The sequence below is a fragment of the Barbus barbus genome, assembly GCF_936440315.1.
Source record: "Barbus barbus genome assembly, chromosome: 30".
Classification (NCBI taxonomy): Eukaryota; Metazoa; Chordata; class Actinopteri; order Cypriniformes; family Cyprinidae; genus Barbus; species Barbus barbus.
In genome coordinates, this window is record NC_136758.1 from 28,336,249 (window position 1) to 28,352,132 (window position 15,884).

The 15,884-nt window shown below is 32.8% G+C and overlaps 1 protein-coding gene across 1 annotated transcript in view; it reads right to left on the bottom strand.

The window, feature by feature from the left end:
• Nucleotides 1-2,432: 2,432 nt before the first annotated feature.
• Nucleotides 2,433-15,884, bottom strand: part of akt1 (v-akt murine thymoma viral oncogene homolog 1) — a 55,440-nt gene continuing 41,988 nt past the window's right edge. The window contains exons 11-14 of the mRNA XM_079386333.1: nucleotides 10,290-10,504; nucleotides 7,043-7,130; nucleotides 6,339-6,441; nucleotides 2,433-4,714 (exon numbers count right to left, since the gene is read on the bottom strand). Coding sequence (XP_079242459.1) covers nucleotides 4,635-4,714; nucleotides 6,339-6,441; nucleotides 7,043-7,130; nucleotides 10,290-10,504 — 486 coding nt within the window. The 3' untranslated portion in view covers nucleotides 2,433-4,634. The remainder of the gene's footprint in view (nucleotides 4,715-6,338; nucleotides 6,442-7,042; nucleotides 7,131-10,289; nucleotides 10,505-15,884) is intronic.

Genomic DNA, 15,884 nt, shown 5'->3' on the forward strand with positions numbered 1-15,884 from the left:
AAAAATATCTAGGGCGGACAAAAAGTTGTCAAAATAGCCGTCAAACGTTGAAACGCGTGCTTTAACCTATATTTTGACATTAAATACAAATATTTAGTTAATCTACAATACTGCAAATATACTGTAAATGAGTCCTAATAATAATTAGTGACTAATAAAACCCGACGCATCCGCTGGGTGGCGCTGTCTGATCGAGAAGAAACACACTTTAGAGACGAAACTAAACACTCAGAAGAGTCAAGGACAACATGAACATCGTGCACTGATGCTATGAACTGATTTAAAATAAGATAAAACAAATAAAATCAAGACTTTCCTCAACAGCTGTTTTCATTAAAGAACCGGGATCTCTATAGTCTTGGAAGTTTTCTTGAATTTCTAGTCCTGGAGAACTCGTGTAAATTAAAATATTTATTTTATCAGGAAGAAGTTGAGTTTAAAAAATGAGTATGTTTAATCGTTATCCACTAAAAAAGGTATACTCCAAATGTTTGGAATAATCAAGATTGTTAAATGTTGTTGAAAGAAGTCTCTTCTGCTCACAGAGGATGCTTTTATTTGATCAAAAATACAGTAAAAATAGTGAAATATTATTATGATTTCAAACAGCTGTTTTCTATGTGAATATGTGTTAAACTGTAATTTATTTCTGTGATCAAAGCTGTATTTTCAGCATCATTACTCCAGTCTTCAGTGTCACGTGATCTAATATACGGACATCTCTGATTATTATTAATATTAAAAACAGTTGTGCTGCACAATATTTTTGTGGAAACTGTGATACAATACCATTCAAAAGTTTGGGGCAAGTAAAAAAAAAAATAATACCTATATTTTATTCAGAGATGATGCATTAAATTGATCAAAAGTGTCAGTAAAGACATTTATAATGTTACCAAAGATTTCTATTTCAAATAAATGCTTATCTTTTGAACTTTCTATCTGAAAAATAAAATGTTTCATGGTTTCCACAAAAATATTAACGTTTTCAACATTGATAATAATCAGAAATGTCAGTAAATCAGTATATTAGAATGATTTCTGAAGATCATGTGACACTGAAGACTGGAGTAATGATGCTGAAAATACAGATTTGATCACAGAAATAAATTACATTTTAACACATATTCACATAGAAAACTGCTGTTTTAAATTGCAATAATATTTTTCAATTTTTACTGTACTTTTGATCAAATAAAAGCAGCCTTGGTGAGCAGTTTCTTTCAGAAACATCTTAATTGTTTTAAACGTCTGTCCGGCAGTATACATGAAGATGTTTCTGAGCTTCATATCTGACCCTGGAGCACAAAACCAAACCAGTCATGAGGGTCAATTTTTAGAAATTGAGATGTATGCATCATCTGAAGCTGAATAAATAATCTTTCCATTGATGTATGGTTTGTTAGGATAGGACAATATTTGGCTGAGATACAACTCAAAATCTGAGGGTGCAAAAAAACCTAAATATTGAGAAAATCTCCTTTAAAGTTGACCAAATGAAGTTCTTAGCAATGCATATTACTAATCCTAATGATTTTTGGCATAAAAGAAAAATGTATCATTTTGTCCCATACAATGTATTGTTGTCTATTGCTACAGATATACCTGTGTTACTGAAGACTGCTTTTGTGCTCCAGGGACACATTACATAAAAACAACACCCGTGGTTCTTTTCTGTAATCATTTGTAAGACTATCAACAACTACTATCAACATGTAATTGTCATGCATTAGTCAGCGTGTGCTGGCAGAGGTGTGGTGTTCAAATGAATCTGGATGAAACGTGTTTGTGTTGCAGCGAGGAGCACAGAGACGGGAGAAACGCTGACTCCTCTGCTTCTGTTGGGCTGTAGGTGTGTATTTCTGCTTCCTCCGGGTGCTGTCCTACACACCGTCCAGCTGTGAGGGTTTGTAAGCAACATCTGGCCCTCAGACTCAACCATCTGCTTCAGACTGCAGGAGCCACACAACGACACACAGAGTAACCGGGGCTAGTTGTCACAGCTTTTACTCAGATGAGTACTTGTCAGGACAGGTCAGTTTCTGGAAAAAATATGCAGATGGTTGAAGTTTTGTGACAACATGCCCCAGTATCCATCCTCCATAATATTTATTTATTTAAAAAGCATTATAGACTATTTAATGGTCACTGTGCAATATGTAAATAGTAAAAGAGCTGTGAAACTGATTATGCAATGACGATAAAATGCAAATATATTGGTAACGTAATTCAACATGCATTATGCAGTATTAAAAATCAAAAGTTGTATCTGTTACTATTATTTAATGGACCTGAGCTGGAATGAAATAACTATTAAGATGAATGCATACTGTAACAAATGTTTTGCTTAACTAATGGACCCTTAGTTATTGATATTTAATGAACTCTAAATTAAACTTTGTGTTTCAGTTATTGTGAAATAATCAACCAATACAATTTAGCCAAAACTTTATTTGATCAATTCAATGGAAAAAAGTCTAAATCATAAAAACAGCTGAACAGTGTATACAAATGGAATATTATTTGTATCCTAAAGCTGGTGTTCTTTAGTTCACGTGTTAAAAAAGACAATACAATGAAAGAATAAAAAAGTCAAATATCGTCCCGTTTAAAAAAAGAGGGCAGTATGAAAGAGCATAATTCATATGAAACATCAGATCTAAAAACAGGAAAAATAGTTTTGCATATAAAATAAGGTCATAAGGTGAACAGAAAGGCCTTTACATTCATGTACGTATGGTGATTATTACACCATATCAACAATTATCAGAGCTTTCACAATAATAATAATAATAATAATAACCTGCCAACAGATTCTCACATCTGTACAAAGATCATATTTGTGGTTGTGCTGATTACATCGCAACATTTGCATGGTATTTACACTGATGTGTAGAAATGTTGCTTTAAATTACCTTCAAAACACTTAGAATGTACAAATGAATGAGTTGTGTGTGTGTTTGTGGAGTAAAAAACGCATTTCTCCTGCAGAGTAAATCACAAACCTCATTTATAGCTGTTAATATATAAATAACGAAGGAACCGACGCTAAAAAACAAAGTCATTTCAAACAACGGCGAGGTTTATTTGACCTCGATGGTCCCCTGGACTCATGGACTGTTGATCAGTCACTGAAGTACCTCGCTGAGGTTGTGCAACACGCGTGAAAAACCTCGAAAAGAAAACAGGACGAGGATCGGCGAGACGGAGAATCCAAATCTGTCCTTTAGACACGGGAGCGAAGCTTAATATCAGACACCGAGCCATGAAAACACGTCCAGCTCACATAGAAAAAGAGGACAAATCAAGCCTGTTTAAGGACCAATAGGACATTTAAATCCTGCATTGGTCAGGATGATTTATTTTTTTAAATCAATTTCTGCCTTTATGCTTGTTGAGCTTTTGTGACAACATGCCCCGGTAGCATCCTCCATTATAACTATGAATTTTTTTCTCGTGATTATAAAAAACATTACATTAAAATACTTTTTTTTTTTAGTTTCGGCTACAGAATATACAGAATAAATGATACAGAATAAAAAGGTAATTGCAACATTTTTTTCTCACAATTGTGTTTATATCTTGCAATTCTGATTTTTTTTTTTTCCCTCAAAATCACGAGAATAAAAGTCAGAATTAAGATATAAATATATGAGATAAAAAGTTTATCAAAAAAAACTTATAAAAAGTTTAAAATTACCTTTTTATTTTTTTATCCCATGGCATGCTTCCATATTTTTTATGCCGTATTTAAAATAGTTATGGAACCCAAAATAATTTATTCAATGCCAAAAATGGAAAGGTAACATGCAAAAGAAAAAAAGCCATTGTTTTCACGAACAGAAACTGTAATGACTCATATCATAAATTAGGATTAGTGACACATTTCAACTCTAAATTCTATCATTTCTTAATCTTCATGCATACATCATTATTCTCATTTGATTCTCATCGCTTTAATTCCATCGTTTTTGGTCCTAAAAACAGGCTTTATTTTCTTCAAGCAAAATATAATTGCTTATTTTTCTTTTTGATTGAAATATGATTCAGAAATGTTCTAGACAGCTTTCACTCATTTACTATATTAGTGGGGGGTTTAATAAGTTAATTTCTTGTTAAGTGGAATTCAGTCATTTTAATAATTACAAAAAATAATTTATCTACATTTCTACTATATTGCACATTCGATGCAAATGATCACAAATGCAAGTGAAATTTAGTCTGAGAATACTTCGGGGAGCGAGACAGTCGAGAAAAATCATGTAAAATGACAAACAGAGCAGAATTACTTTCTAGATATTCATCTAAAAGCTGCTATTCTGCTGTACTTTTTTGTACGTTTCAATTGGTCAGCTCATAAAAATGGGCTTTTTTGAATGTAAATGCAGTAATATTTGGCATGGCATTAGTTTCCAGATAAAAGAAGTGCTACACAATCAGTTCTGTATTAATTTGGCAGTTTGAGTGGAAATGTTAGTGTTCCCTCTCATATCCTCAGAAAACACTGAAATCAAAGGCCACAGAAGCAGCGTTGAACGGAGAAACATCACAGATCCAGACGTGGTAAACGTGGTAAACGTGCTGGCGAGCGTCTGATCTCAGAGCAGTTGTGCTGTTTCTGTGACGTTGGTTTTTTACGCCGTTCCGCTGGCCGAGTAGGAGAACTGTGGGAAGTGTGGCCTCCTCTCGCTGTCGAACGACTCCATACTGCCATCTGATCAAAACACAGACACAACCAGAATCATTTATAATACACTCTTCTGACCTGAAAGACACCCAGAAGCTGTACGCAAATGTGAACTATTCAGGAAAATAACTGCGATTTATTGTTTTGGGGGGGGGGGGGGGGGGGGGGCGCACTTACTTATGCTCCAAATGCTTTGACAAGACAAATGTGCAGTACAGGTGTTTGTCAGGCCAGTATGTTAAGATGTATTAATTGTGGTACTAATTTGTGCACAAATGGAGAATGCTGGTAACCAGACAGTTGCTGGTCCCCATTGATTTACATAGCATGGAATAGAATACAATGGAAGTCAATGGGTACCGTCAACTGTTTGGTTACCAACATTCTTTCAAACATCTTCTTTTGTGTTCAGCAGCTCATACAGGTTTAACATTAGGGTGAGTAAATGATGGCAGGATTCATTTTTGGGTGAACTGTCCCTTTAAATGAAAAAAGAGGAAAAACCTATTACAATGTGGCCATGATTTACTAAAATGAAGGAATGAATGAGTAAATGAATTCTTAATTTGTGGCCATGATAAATATTTTCCAAACAAACCAAACCAAAAGTATTTTTCTTTAGAAATGGATACAGAGGTTTATTATAGACTGTTTGTTATATGCTTAGATCATAGTTTCTGATGCTTAATTAACACTAAATTAAACTTTGTGTTTCAATATGATTAAATAAAATCCCCCGCTCATGAAAGGTGTGAAATGATGCAATTTAGCCAAAGATTTATTTGATCGATTCAATGGAAATTAAATTCCCCCCGGTGTTTAGTTTTTATGTAAAAAAAAAAGACAATGTAAAGAAGTAAAATATTTCATTTTAAAATAAAACTCATTTTTTATTACTTTTTATTAGCCAAAAATTTATTTGAACAATTCAATGGGGGGAAAAAACCCAGGTGTTTAGTTTTTATCTTAAAAAAGACAATGTAAAGAAGTAAAATATTTTACAATTTTATTGTATTTTAAAATTTATTATTTTATAAATTTTTATTTTATTTAAAAATATTTTATTTTATATAGTGGACAGTATGAAAGAGAATAATTAATCAGATCTAAAAGTAGGAAATGAGAATTCTAATGAAAAACATTACTGAGTATTGCATCATGAGATATTTTCACATAAATAGAACTAGAAAAAAGTGAAATAACATCTTGTTGCTAACTGCTTACTAATTATAAGCTGCTGATCCCAAAAATACTTTCACACAAAATGTGATGCACTTTGTAGCACTTTTGATAACGTTTAGTAAGGTGAAGAAGTCTTGTATTCTCCATTAGTCGTCAGATGAATCAGAGCCAGATTACAACTCTTTCCTGGTTTCAAGATCTGAATTACAGCCGGTAACAGAAGAAAGTGTTTTACTGCATCTATGCACAGATTTTGTTCTAAAGTTCTTTGACATTAAGTTGAATATTTGAATGTGCAGACTGTACGTTAAATGATGTATTTTGAACCTTTTTTGATCAATGCATTAAAGCTGATGCATATGTATAATTTGAAAAATCTTCATTAGGTAATATGAGGCCTTTTTGTGTTCTAGAGTCTCTAGAATGAGAGGGAACCCTTGAGGAGACTGTGGTGAGGGCGTTTGAGTACCTTGTCCCGGCGGTGTGATGGTGATGGTCTGTCCTGTGAACTCCTCGTCGAAATATCTGGTGTCTGTCTCTGAGCTCACCTGCGGTTTGAACGGAGGAACCAGCTGAGGAACAGAGAAACGGTTAGACGACCCTCATCCAGCACTTCTGCTCAAACTCAAACGTGACCCAGGACCACAAAACCAGTCATACATTTAGATTTATACATCATCTGAAAGCTGAATAAATACGCTTTTTTAAATTGTTGCATGGGATAGGACTGGAAATCTGGAATCTGAGGGAGCAAACACAATCTAAATATTGAGAAAATCTCCTTTAAAGTTGTTCAAATGAAGTTCTGAGCAATGCATATTACTAATCAAAAATTAAGCTTTGATATATTTACAGTAGGATATGTACAAAATATCTTCATGGAACATGATCTTAATATCCTAATGATTTTTGCCATAAAAGATAATTTTGACCCATACAATATATTGTTGGCTGTTGCTACAGATATAGCTGTGTTACTCATGACTGCTTTTGTGCTGCAGGGTCACATATGAGAAATATGGTCTGAAATCCATTCTACTTCCATAATGTGGCATGATTTTATCAATGAAGAGTCATTAAACAATCAATTAATGTAGCAATTTCTTTTTGTGCCACTATAGTCTCAGGATGATCTCTCTGATATATGATAGTGTGTGTGTTCAGTGTTTGTACCTTCTTCTCATAAACGTCTTGCCACACAATTCCAGTGAAGAATTTGTGGTGCATGATTTCTTTTGCATCATCCGGGCCTCCGCCTAACCTAAAACACACGAAACACACAGCGTCTCATTACTGACACATCCACAGCAGCACATATCATGGTAAATATGATTATATGTCTGTCAGCGCTGCCAGATTCATTTTCATACTCAGTATTTTTGTTTGGTTTTCCAGTGCAAATATCTATAAACATTCTTAAACTGATATACATTTATTTGAGATGCAAAATAACAAGATATTAAGTCCAAAATGTAATGTTTATGCTTAAAACAAGAACAAATATCTACCCAGTGGAGACTTGTTTCTCATTAATCCATTTTTTTTTCTTGTTTTAAGCTTAAACTCACTTAATTTTGGTACATTTTTTGGGAAAACAAGATTTCTGAATATTTAGATAAAAACATTCAAGTTTATATGCTATAATAGCTATTAATATTTTGAATTAGTTTTGATTTTAGAATTTTCCTTTTTAGTGTAATTTTTATTCTTTTTTAAATTGTTTTCTTTTTTATTAGTTTTTTTGAATATGTCTAATAGTAATGGGCGATATAAACGATATGCGATATAAACGATACAAAATTGGCCTACGATAGAGATTTTAATTCTATTGCACTATCGCGATAATGCATGTTGATGACGCAATCTACCCGCGAAATTTAGAGCAACGACCTGCAGCCGGCTGCAACGCATCATCATATTCGTCATCTTGAATAAACATGGCTGAAAGCGTCAGCGAAACAGAGGAGCTCGTGAAAAAGACTGGTGCATAGGGTGACCAGACGTCCCGAAAAATTCGGGACAGTCCCGAAATCTAAGCTGCTGTCCCGAATCCCGCTCTAATTGTCCCGAAAATTATACTGAAGCAAAATCTTAAATAGTTATTGTCTGATAAAACATAAACAACTGTCCGTGGAGCGAGGGTGAGTCATCCTGCAGCCTGGCAACCAGCCCCCGCCGGCTGCTCATTGGCTGCAGCATCTTGTTTTTGTTTTTTTTTTGGTTCATTAACTTCAGTTTGAAGTATAAAAATAGCCTAACGTTACTTCTATATTATATAAAATTATATGTATATGTAGGCTACTTATATTAATAAAAACATGATTGGTTCAGTCACTTTCGTTTGAAATTCATTATCTTTATTATTCATTATTCATTATTGAAATTACCAGGGCCATAACTGTTTACTTGTGTAAGGACTTAAGAATTTTCCTTTATTTAAAATAGCCATGCCTAATACTGGAAGTATATCCCTAATTCAGTGTCCGTTCCTTTATTAACAAGACACCAGTTTTAATTTCATTAGGACAACACAATGTTTAAAACCAAATGCGTTACCTTAGGCTGCAGGTTTGAAATGTGTTTTTATTTAAAGTATCTGTGCATTACACAAAATAATTTTCTTTGCCTAATTAATACTGGAAGTATTTTCAGTACAGTGTATGTTCCTTAACTAAAAAGACACCAGTTGTTTTGTTCCCTGCAACTTGGGTGGCATTTAAGAACCAATGACTTAAGTGTAGTGCCTTTTAGAAGGAAATATTTTCTTTTATTTATCTGCAACATTGTGTTGTATAATTACAGTTTTGCTTTTGCACAATAAATGTTATCAAAACGACATACAACATTTCTTTATTTCTTAAAAAAAAAAATACATTTAGCAGTTTGGTCTATGTAACCTGTTCTGAAATGGTTCTACTATAATTTATATATCGCAATATATATCGTTATCGCAAGATGCTGCAATGTATATCGCAATATGAATTTTAGGCCATATCGCCCATCCCTAATGTCTAATAGTTTTTATTTGTAATTACATTTTTGAGCTATTTTAGTACTTCAACTTGAACAAAAATGAGAAATGTTGCCTTGTTACTGTTACTAACTGAAATAAAATAAGTTTAAGAGGTTTTATATTTTATTTCCGTGAACATTAATTTTACTTCAAGAAAATCTTCTCAGGCAACATCAATATACATTAACTTGAGAAACAAAATGACATTAGATATTAAGTCTTGTTTTCTGAAAAATGTACCAAAATAACATGTTTATGCAGAAAACAAGAACAAATATATGCAAATGGATTTTCCTTAGAATTAAGTCAGTTTTTCTGACCCCACTGGCAGATATTTGTTCTTGTTTTAAGCATAAACTCACTTAATTTTGATATATTTTTCAGAAAACAAGACTTAAGGGATAGATCACCCAAAAATGCAACGGATATACACGGATATGTTGTTTATGCTTTGATCTGAGCGTAAACAACGTATCTGCATTGTTTACATACGTGATACTCTCCAAAATGGCACTATTAAGTGACACAGAGGAGACAAATTCTTAAATAAACTCGTTATTTTTGTTTTCTCGTAGCTTCATAAATTACAGTTGAATGGACTATTTTAGCTCTTTTCCCGTCAGCGTTTTTGCTGATTTTCACTATAATTTCATGGCCCCCAGAATATTTTGTTGTATGACTGACTATCTGAACATGCAATAAAGAATATTTTATCTTCTTAAATATCTTTATCAACAATAAAGATCAGACCCTTTACTGTCAAACAAAAAAGTCTTTTTTATTCTAGCTTCAACCATTTTTATCAACACTTGAATGTAGGTAGGTTTCATAAAAAAGGAACATTTTGAGCAAAATGTTGAGAAAATCGCATTTTTATCAAATACTACATCTGGATCATATTCAGTAATATTATCAGTAAGATGCAGTAGATGGCTCCCAAAGCTTGCACAGGCCTTTAACACTTTCTGGAGCGACATTTCACTCTGTAACAGTAGGCAGTTTTCATTTGTATGCGGTTAATTTTAATGATCGCATTATTTTTCATATGCATATGCTTACATATGAGATCGTGCATTTCTGCATCTTCCTGGTCTGAGTTTTTGATCGGCACTTTCTAGACTCATTCAGGAGATAAAAGCGTATAACAGTGAAAACCCAGAAAATTCTGTGTTTGTTGAGGAAAGAGTTAATGATTGTTATGTTTCTGGACTTTGATCGTGTAAGAATCCTTGCTGTCTATGAGAGGATCAGAGAGCTCTCGGAATGCATCAGAAAGATCTTAATTTGTGTTCTGAACAGGTTTGGGACGACATGAGGGGGACTGTCTGTCATTTTGTTTGTATCTTGATTTAAGAATGTTGAGATATTTGTACTGGAAATCAGCACAATAATCAGCAGCAGTGTCACCGTTGTTTGGGGTCTTTCTTGAGCAGGCCGGACAGCAGGGATTTGGGGTCGGGCGCGAGCGTTCGAGGGAAGCGGATGTCCTCCATCAGGATGAGCTCGAACAGACGCTCGTGATCCTGGTTATAGAACGGCAGACGGCCGCACATCATCTCGTACATCACCACTCCCAGACCCCACCAGTCCACCGCACGGCCGTAGTCGTTGTCCTCCAGCACCTGCACACACACACACACAATATAGTGTTCCCATGACATCCAAAGAGAGGAAAACAAATAGAGAGAGACTGATAACTGCAGTCAGAAGAGAGAACGTTGTCAAATTTACCGTCCCGTTTTTTTACCATTTAAAAAAATTAATTATATATATATATATATATATATATATATATATATATACACATATAAACTTTGCAGGATTTATGATGCTGATGGCAACACTTTGTTGCCAAAAATTAATGGGTTTGTTTAATTGTCATTTGCCTTCATCTCATTAAAAAAAAAAAAAAAAAACTATCCAGAATTTCTATTATTGTAAAAAAAAAAAGAAATGCAATAAATTAAGTTACTTTTATGAATTCAATTAATTAGACATGTTTTTTGTTTAGTAAAATTAAATTAAATATGGATTATATGGATAAAAGTTCAAATGGAAAACAGAATTTGGTAAAAAATAAAGCGGGATTTGGACATAAAATAAAATAAAATGTATTTAAATTTTAGTTAAACTTTAAACAAACTGTTGTTAAATTGATCAATTTTTTTTTGATTACTCAAATTTAATTTAACTTAAAATGGAGTTCAGAAAAATTAAAACAATTAAAAAATTGAATTAAAAAATTCAATGCTATTAAAAATAGCATTTTTGTTAAACTTTTAATAAACTGCTGTTTAATTGTTCATGACTTCAGTTAATTAGACATGCTTTTTGATTGCAAAAAATGTAATGATTAATAATAATAGACATGTTTGTTTGTTTTTACAATTAAAATAGAAAAATCCAGTCCAGAAAAATTAAAATGGAAGAAAAACAGTAACACTTTACTGTTAGTTAATTTATTAACTAACATGAACAATACATTTATTACAGTCTCTATTAATCTTTGTTAACTAATGTTAACTAATGAAACCTTATTGTAAAGTGTTACAAAAAAAATGGGAATTTGGGTAAAAAATAAAACAGATTTCATTTAGGGCTCTAAAATATTTGTGTTTATAAATTTAATTATATTAATTAAAAAAATAATAATTATTCATGATTTCAATTAATTACATTACTAAAAGTTTATGTAACCATAAAAAAATTAAAATGAGAGAGAAAAAGATTGGAATCTAGAAAAATGTAAATGGGAAAATGGAACTGGCGGGAAAAAAAGTCTCTAAAAATGACATTTTTGTTAAACTTTTAATAAACTGTTGTTAAATTGTTCATGACTTCAGTTAATTAGACATGCTTTTTGATTGCAAAAAATTTAATTTAACCATTAAAACTGAGTCTAGAAAAAAAAATGAAAGAGATCCAGAAAATGTACAAATGGAAAAAACTAAATGCGAGTAACAAATAAAACCGATTGCAGTGCCGTGTTGATGGTGTCTGAAATGAAGGCGGGTGTGTTTGTGTGTGTCACGGGGAGAGAATGACTCAGTGGTAAGGTGACGCCATGGAGCTCTCTAGAATTACTGAGCGCTGTCTATTTCCAGAGCCGCCCGCGGTCATGTGACTGGACAGCTGGGCCTGCAGCTGAAGACCAGCACAGCTGTGGAGCCCAGGACGCCCTTCAGCTGGACCCAGTAAACTAACTCACCCATAACCCAACAGTCAGATGAGCAAAACCACACACAACTCAGTCTTTTTATATTTTCCATTTTAATTCAAATGTGTTTTAGGATTTTTAAATGTCTGTATAGCTTTTGAGTTTTAGATATTTTAGTACTTCAACTTAAACTTAAATGAAAATGAGGAATGTTGCATTGTTAACTGAAATAAAATGCATTTAAATATTTTTAATATAAGTATAAATGTATTTTTTTCAAGTAATTGCTTATTAGAAACTGTGATATATTAAAAAATAATTAAATAAAGTATTTTAAATCATAATATTTACATTCTTTAATTCCAGAAGTTGCAAGAACTGAATTTTATAGTTTATTATTATCATTATTACTAAGCAATTTCTCAATGTATCTTCAATGTAGAAATTTCCATGACTTTTAATATTTTATTAATTTCTATGCCACTTAAAGATCTAGAAATCACACTTTTAAAATTCCCTCATTTAGCCATATTATTTTAGTATCACTGATATACTATTATAGTTTTTGTTAATATTATTATTTATTTTTATATACTCAGTTTTCACTTCAATTTGAAAGTTTTAGTAATTTTGTTGAGTTCTTGTCAGTTTTTAATGATATTTTATATGCATTACGTTTTTAGTTTTAGTTATTTTAGACATAAAATTTAAACTACACAAAAATTAGAAATGTTGCCTTGGCAACTTGGTGAATTGTAAGTTTACATTTTTTATTTAATTTAATTTAACTTTTTTTTTTGTTAGAGTTTTAGTTTTGTAATTACAATAAAAGTCTGGCAGGATCCCTGAAGTGGTTGAGAATTCCAAATTAATATAAGAAATATGATGTCATTTTACATCTTGATTTTTAGCTATAAAATAAGCATATTTTGTCCTTTTTTGAATCATGTTACGCTGCTCTATTGTGAACATATAAAGCCATCATTACAGCATCAGTAACACACAGAAGTGCATTCCAGAGCTCCAGACGCACAACAAGCTCATTGTTTACAGCGGAACAACCTGTAACGCGGCCCGGGCCCCACTCCAGAGGGGCCACCCGTCGCCATGGCAATGTCCCCGTCTCTCGGCATGGGCCCTGTTGTCATGTCAACATGGGGACTGAACTGAAGTTGCCAAGAAGAAGTGAGAGAGAGAGAGAGAGAGAAGGACAGGTGACACGGGACGTCCCACATGAGTTTCCTCAATGTCGTACGCTGCTCTTTTGCATGCATTATTTTAAGCGTGTATAAATATAATTATTTTATACATAAATATATATTTTTATATAATTTTAGTTTTAGTTATTTAAAATAATACTAATATTATTAATAACAAAAACTATTAAAAAAATAATATAAATAAAATGATCACATTAAATGTTTTATTTATATTTTAAAAATATATATTTTTATTACAGATTTATTTAGGTTTATATTTTTTGTCTTATTGTTATTTTAAACAATACTATTATTATTTACTTACTTTTATTTTCTTTTATATTTATTTGTCCTTTGTTCTTTTCCATTCATTATTTTTCAGTGTATAAATGTAATTAGTTTTATAAATATTATTTAATATATATTTTTATTTTTATATCATTTTAGTCTTATTGTTATTTTAAATAATTCTAATATTATTAATAATAATACAAAAATAATAATTTAAACTAATAATATAAAACGCATACAATTTTATGTTTAATTTTTAATGCTTAATAAAAAATTTTTTTTAATTATTTATTTGTTTTTATTTTTGTAATTTTTATTTTTTTATTTTTAAGTCTTATGGCATTATAACAGCAGTTCGTGTGACTTCTGAAGGCATTTGACGGTTTGTATGAGGAACAGACATGAAAATGTTTCTCATACGCACGACTTCAGAAAACTAATATAGCGCACAGGTCATATGAACTGCTGTGATGATGCCTTCATGCTCTTTATTTAGTCATTTTGGGAGCTTTTACAGAGGAGATACTGCTAAATATCTTCTTTGGTGTTTAACATAAAAAATTTGCAATTTTGGGCAATTTAACACGAACCATTTGTCAGTTTCTAAGTGAACATTCATGAAAATGTTTGGTTTATATTTCACCAAATCCAAATGGAAGCAAGCAAACAAACACACATAAAACAAACAAAAATTATTTTATTGAAAATACTGTTTTTTTAGGACCTTTAAATGTTGTTTTGTATTGTGGCATTATATATACATTTCAAATTTGTACGTAAATATTAGATCTTAGATAAATTTCAGTCCGGTTTTAGGGCAGGTCATAGTACAGAGTCTGCACTCTTGAGAGTTGTTAATGATCTTAATTTAATCAGAGATGCAGGTAATGCTGTAGCTCTGACTTTATTGGTCTTTAGTGCAGCCTTTGATACAATAGCCCATGTGATTCTTATCAATCTGTTATCTCATTTGGTTGGAATACGTGGGGCGGTTTTAAAGTGGTTTAAGTCTTATCTTTCTGATAGAGCATTCTCAGTGAAGTAAGAACAACTGTTCCTGTCACTTGTGGGGTTCCTCAGGGTTCTGTTATTGGCCCCATCTTATTTTCTTTGTATATGTTGCCTCTGGGTTCGATTTTTAAAAATATGGCAAGTCTTACCATTTGTATGCTGACGATACACAGATTTATCTCCCTTTGAAATCAGCAGAGCATTGTGGTTCTAATTTACTTTGGCATGTCTGGAGGAGGTTATGGGCTGGATGTCTCAATTTGGTTCGGTTAAACTAAATTAAAACTGAGATTATGCTTTTTGTTCCTGCCAGAGGATGCTTAGATATTGCCTCATATTTAGGCATATGGTCAGACTATTGCAATGACCAAGTAAAAAATCTAGGCGTTGTGTTTGATCCAGAGCTGAAATTTGATAAGCAGATTAATTCTGTGGATAAGAGTTGCTTTTTTCAGATTAGGTCTATTGCTCGATTAAAGCCTATACTGTCGATAAATAATTTAGAGAATGTTATTAATGCCTTTGTTCTGACTATTGCAATGTTTTGTATGTGGGGTCCCGTCAGACCACTATATCCCGTTTGCAATTAGTGCAGAATGCAGCGGCTCGGCTGCTGGTGGGTGCTAAGAAAAGTCATCATATATCTCCAATTTTGGCTTCTGTTAAGTGGCTACCAGTGGACTTCAGGATAAAATATAAAATTATGCTATATGTTTTAAAAGCAGTGCATGGGATGGCTCCTGCTTATGTGTCAGAGCTTATTGCTCTTCACCAAGCACCTAGGTTTTTAAGATCAAGTAATAAATCATTACTAGCTGTTCCTCGAACTTGTTTAAAGTTAAAAGGGCCAAAGATCAGGCCTTTGCTGTTGCGGGTCCAAGGCTTTGGAGTAGTCGGCCTCATGAACTTCGTTAAATGGTTTTAAAGCACGTGTCAAAAGTTACTTTCTTTGTTTAGCCTTTGAGAGGTTGGGCTAGTATTCAATGTATTACTAGGTTGTGTGTTTTATGTTTTTTTTTTTTTTATGATGCTTGTACAGCACTTTGGTCTGCAGGTGCAGTTGTAAAGTGCTCTATAAATAAAGTGCATGACTGAACGAATGAATGAAACTAGCTACTACATACTAACTCTAAACCCTGAAACAAAACCTTTTTTGCATTTATTGCACAATAAAATACACACACACAGAGTCCCCAGCAGAGGGCAGAGTTCAGGCCGGTTCACAGGGTGTTCGGCCCGCAGTCCCCTGATATCATGTGTTGTTGTGGGCAGCTGTGGGGTCAGCTGGAGCGCTGGTGGCCCTTCTGCTTCAGCGGGACAGAAGCTCACGTTTCCCACAGCTCT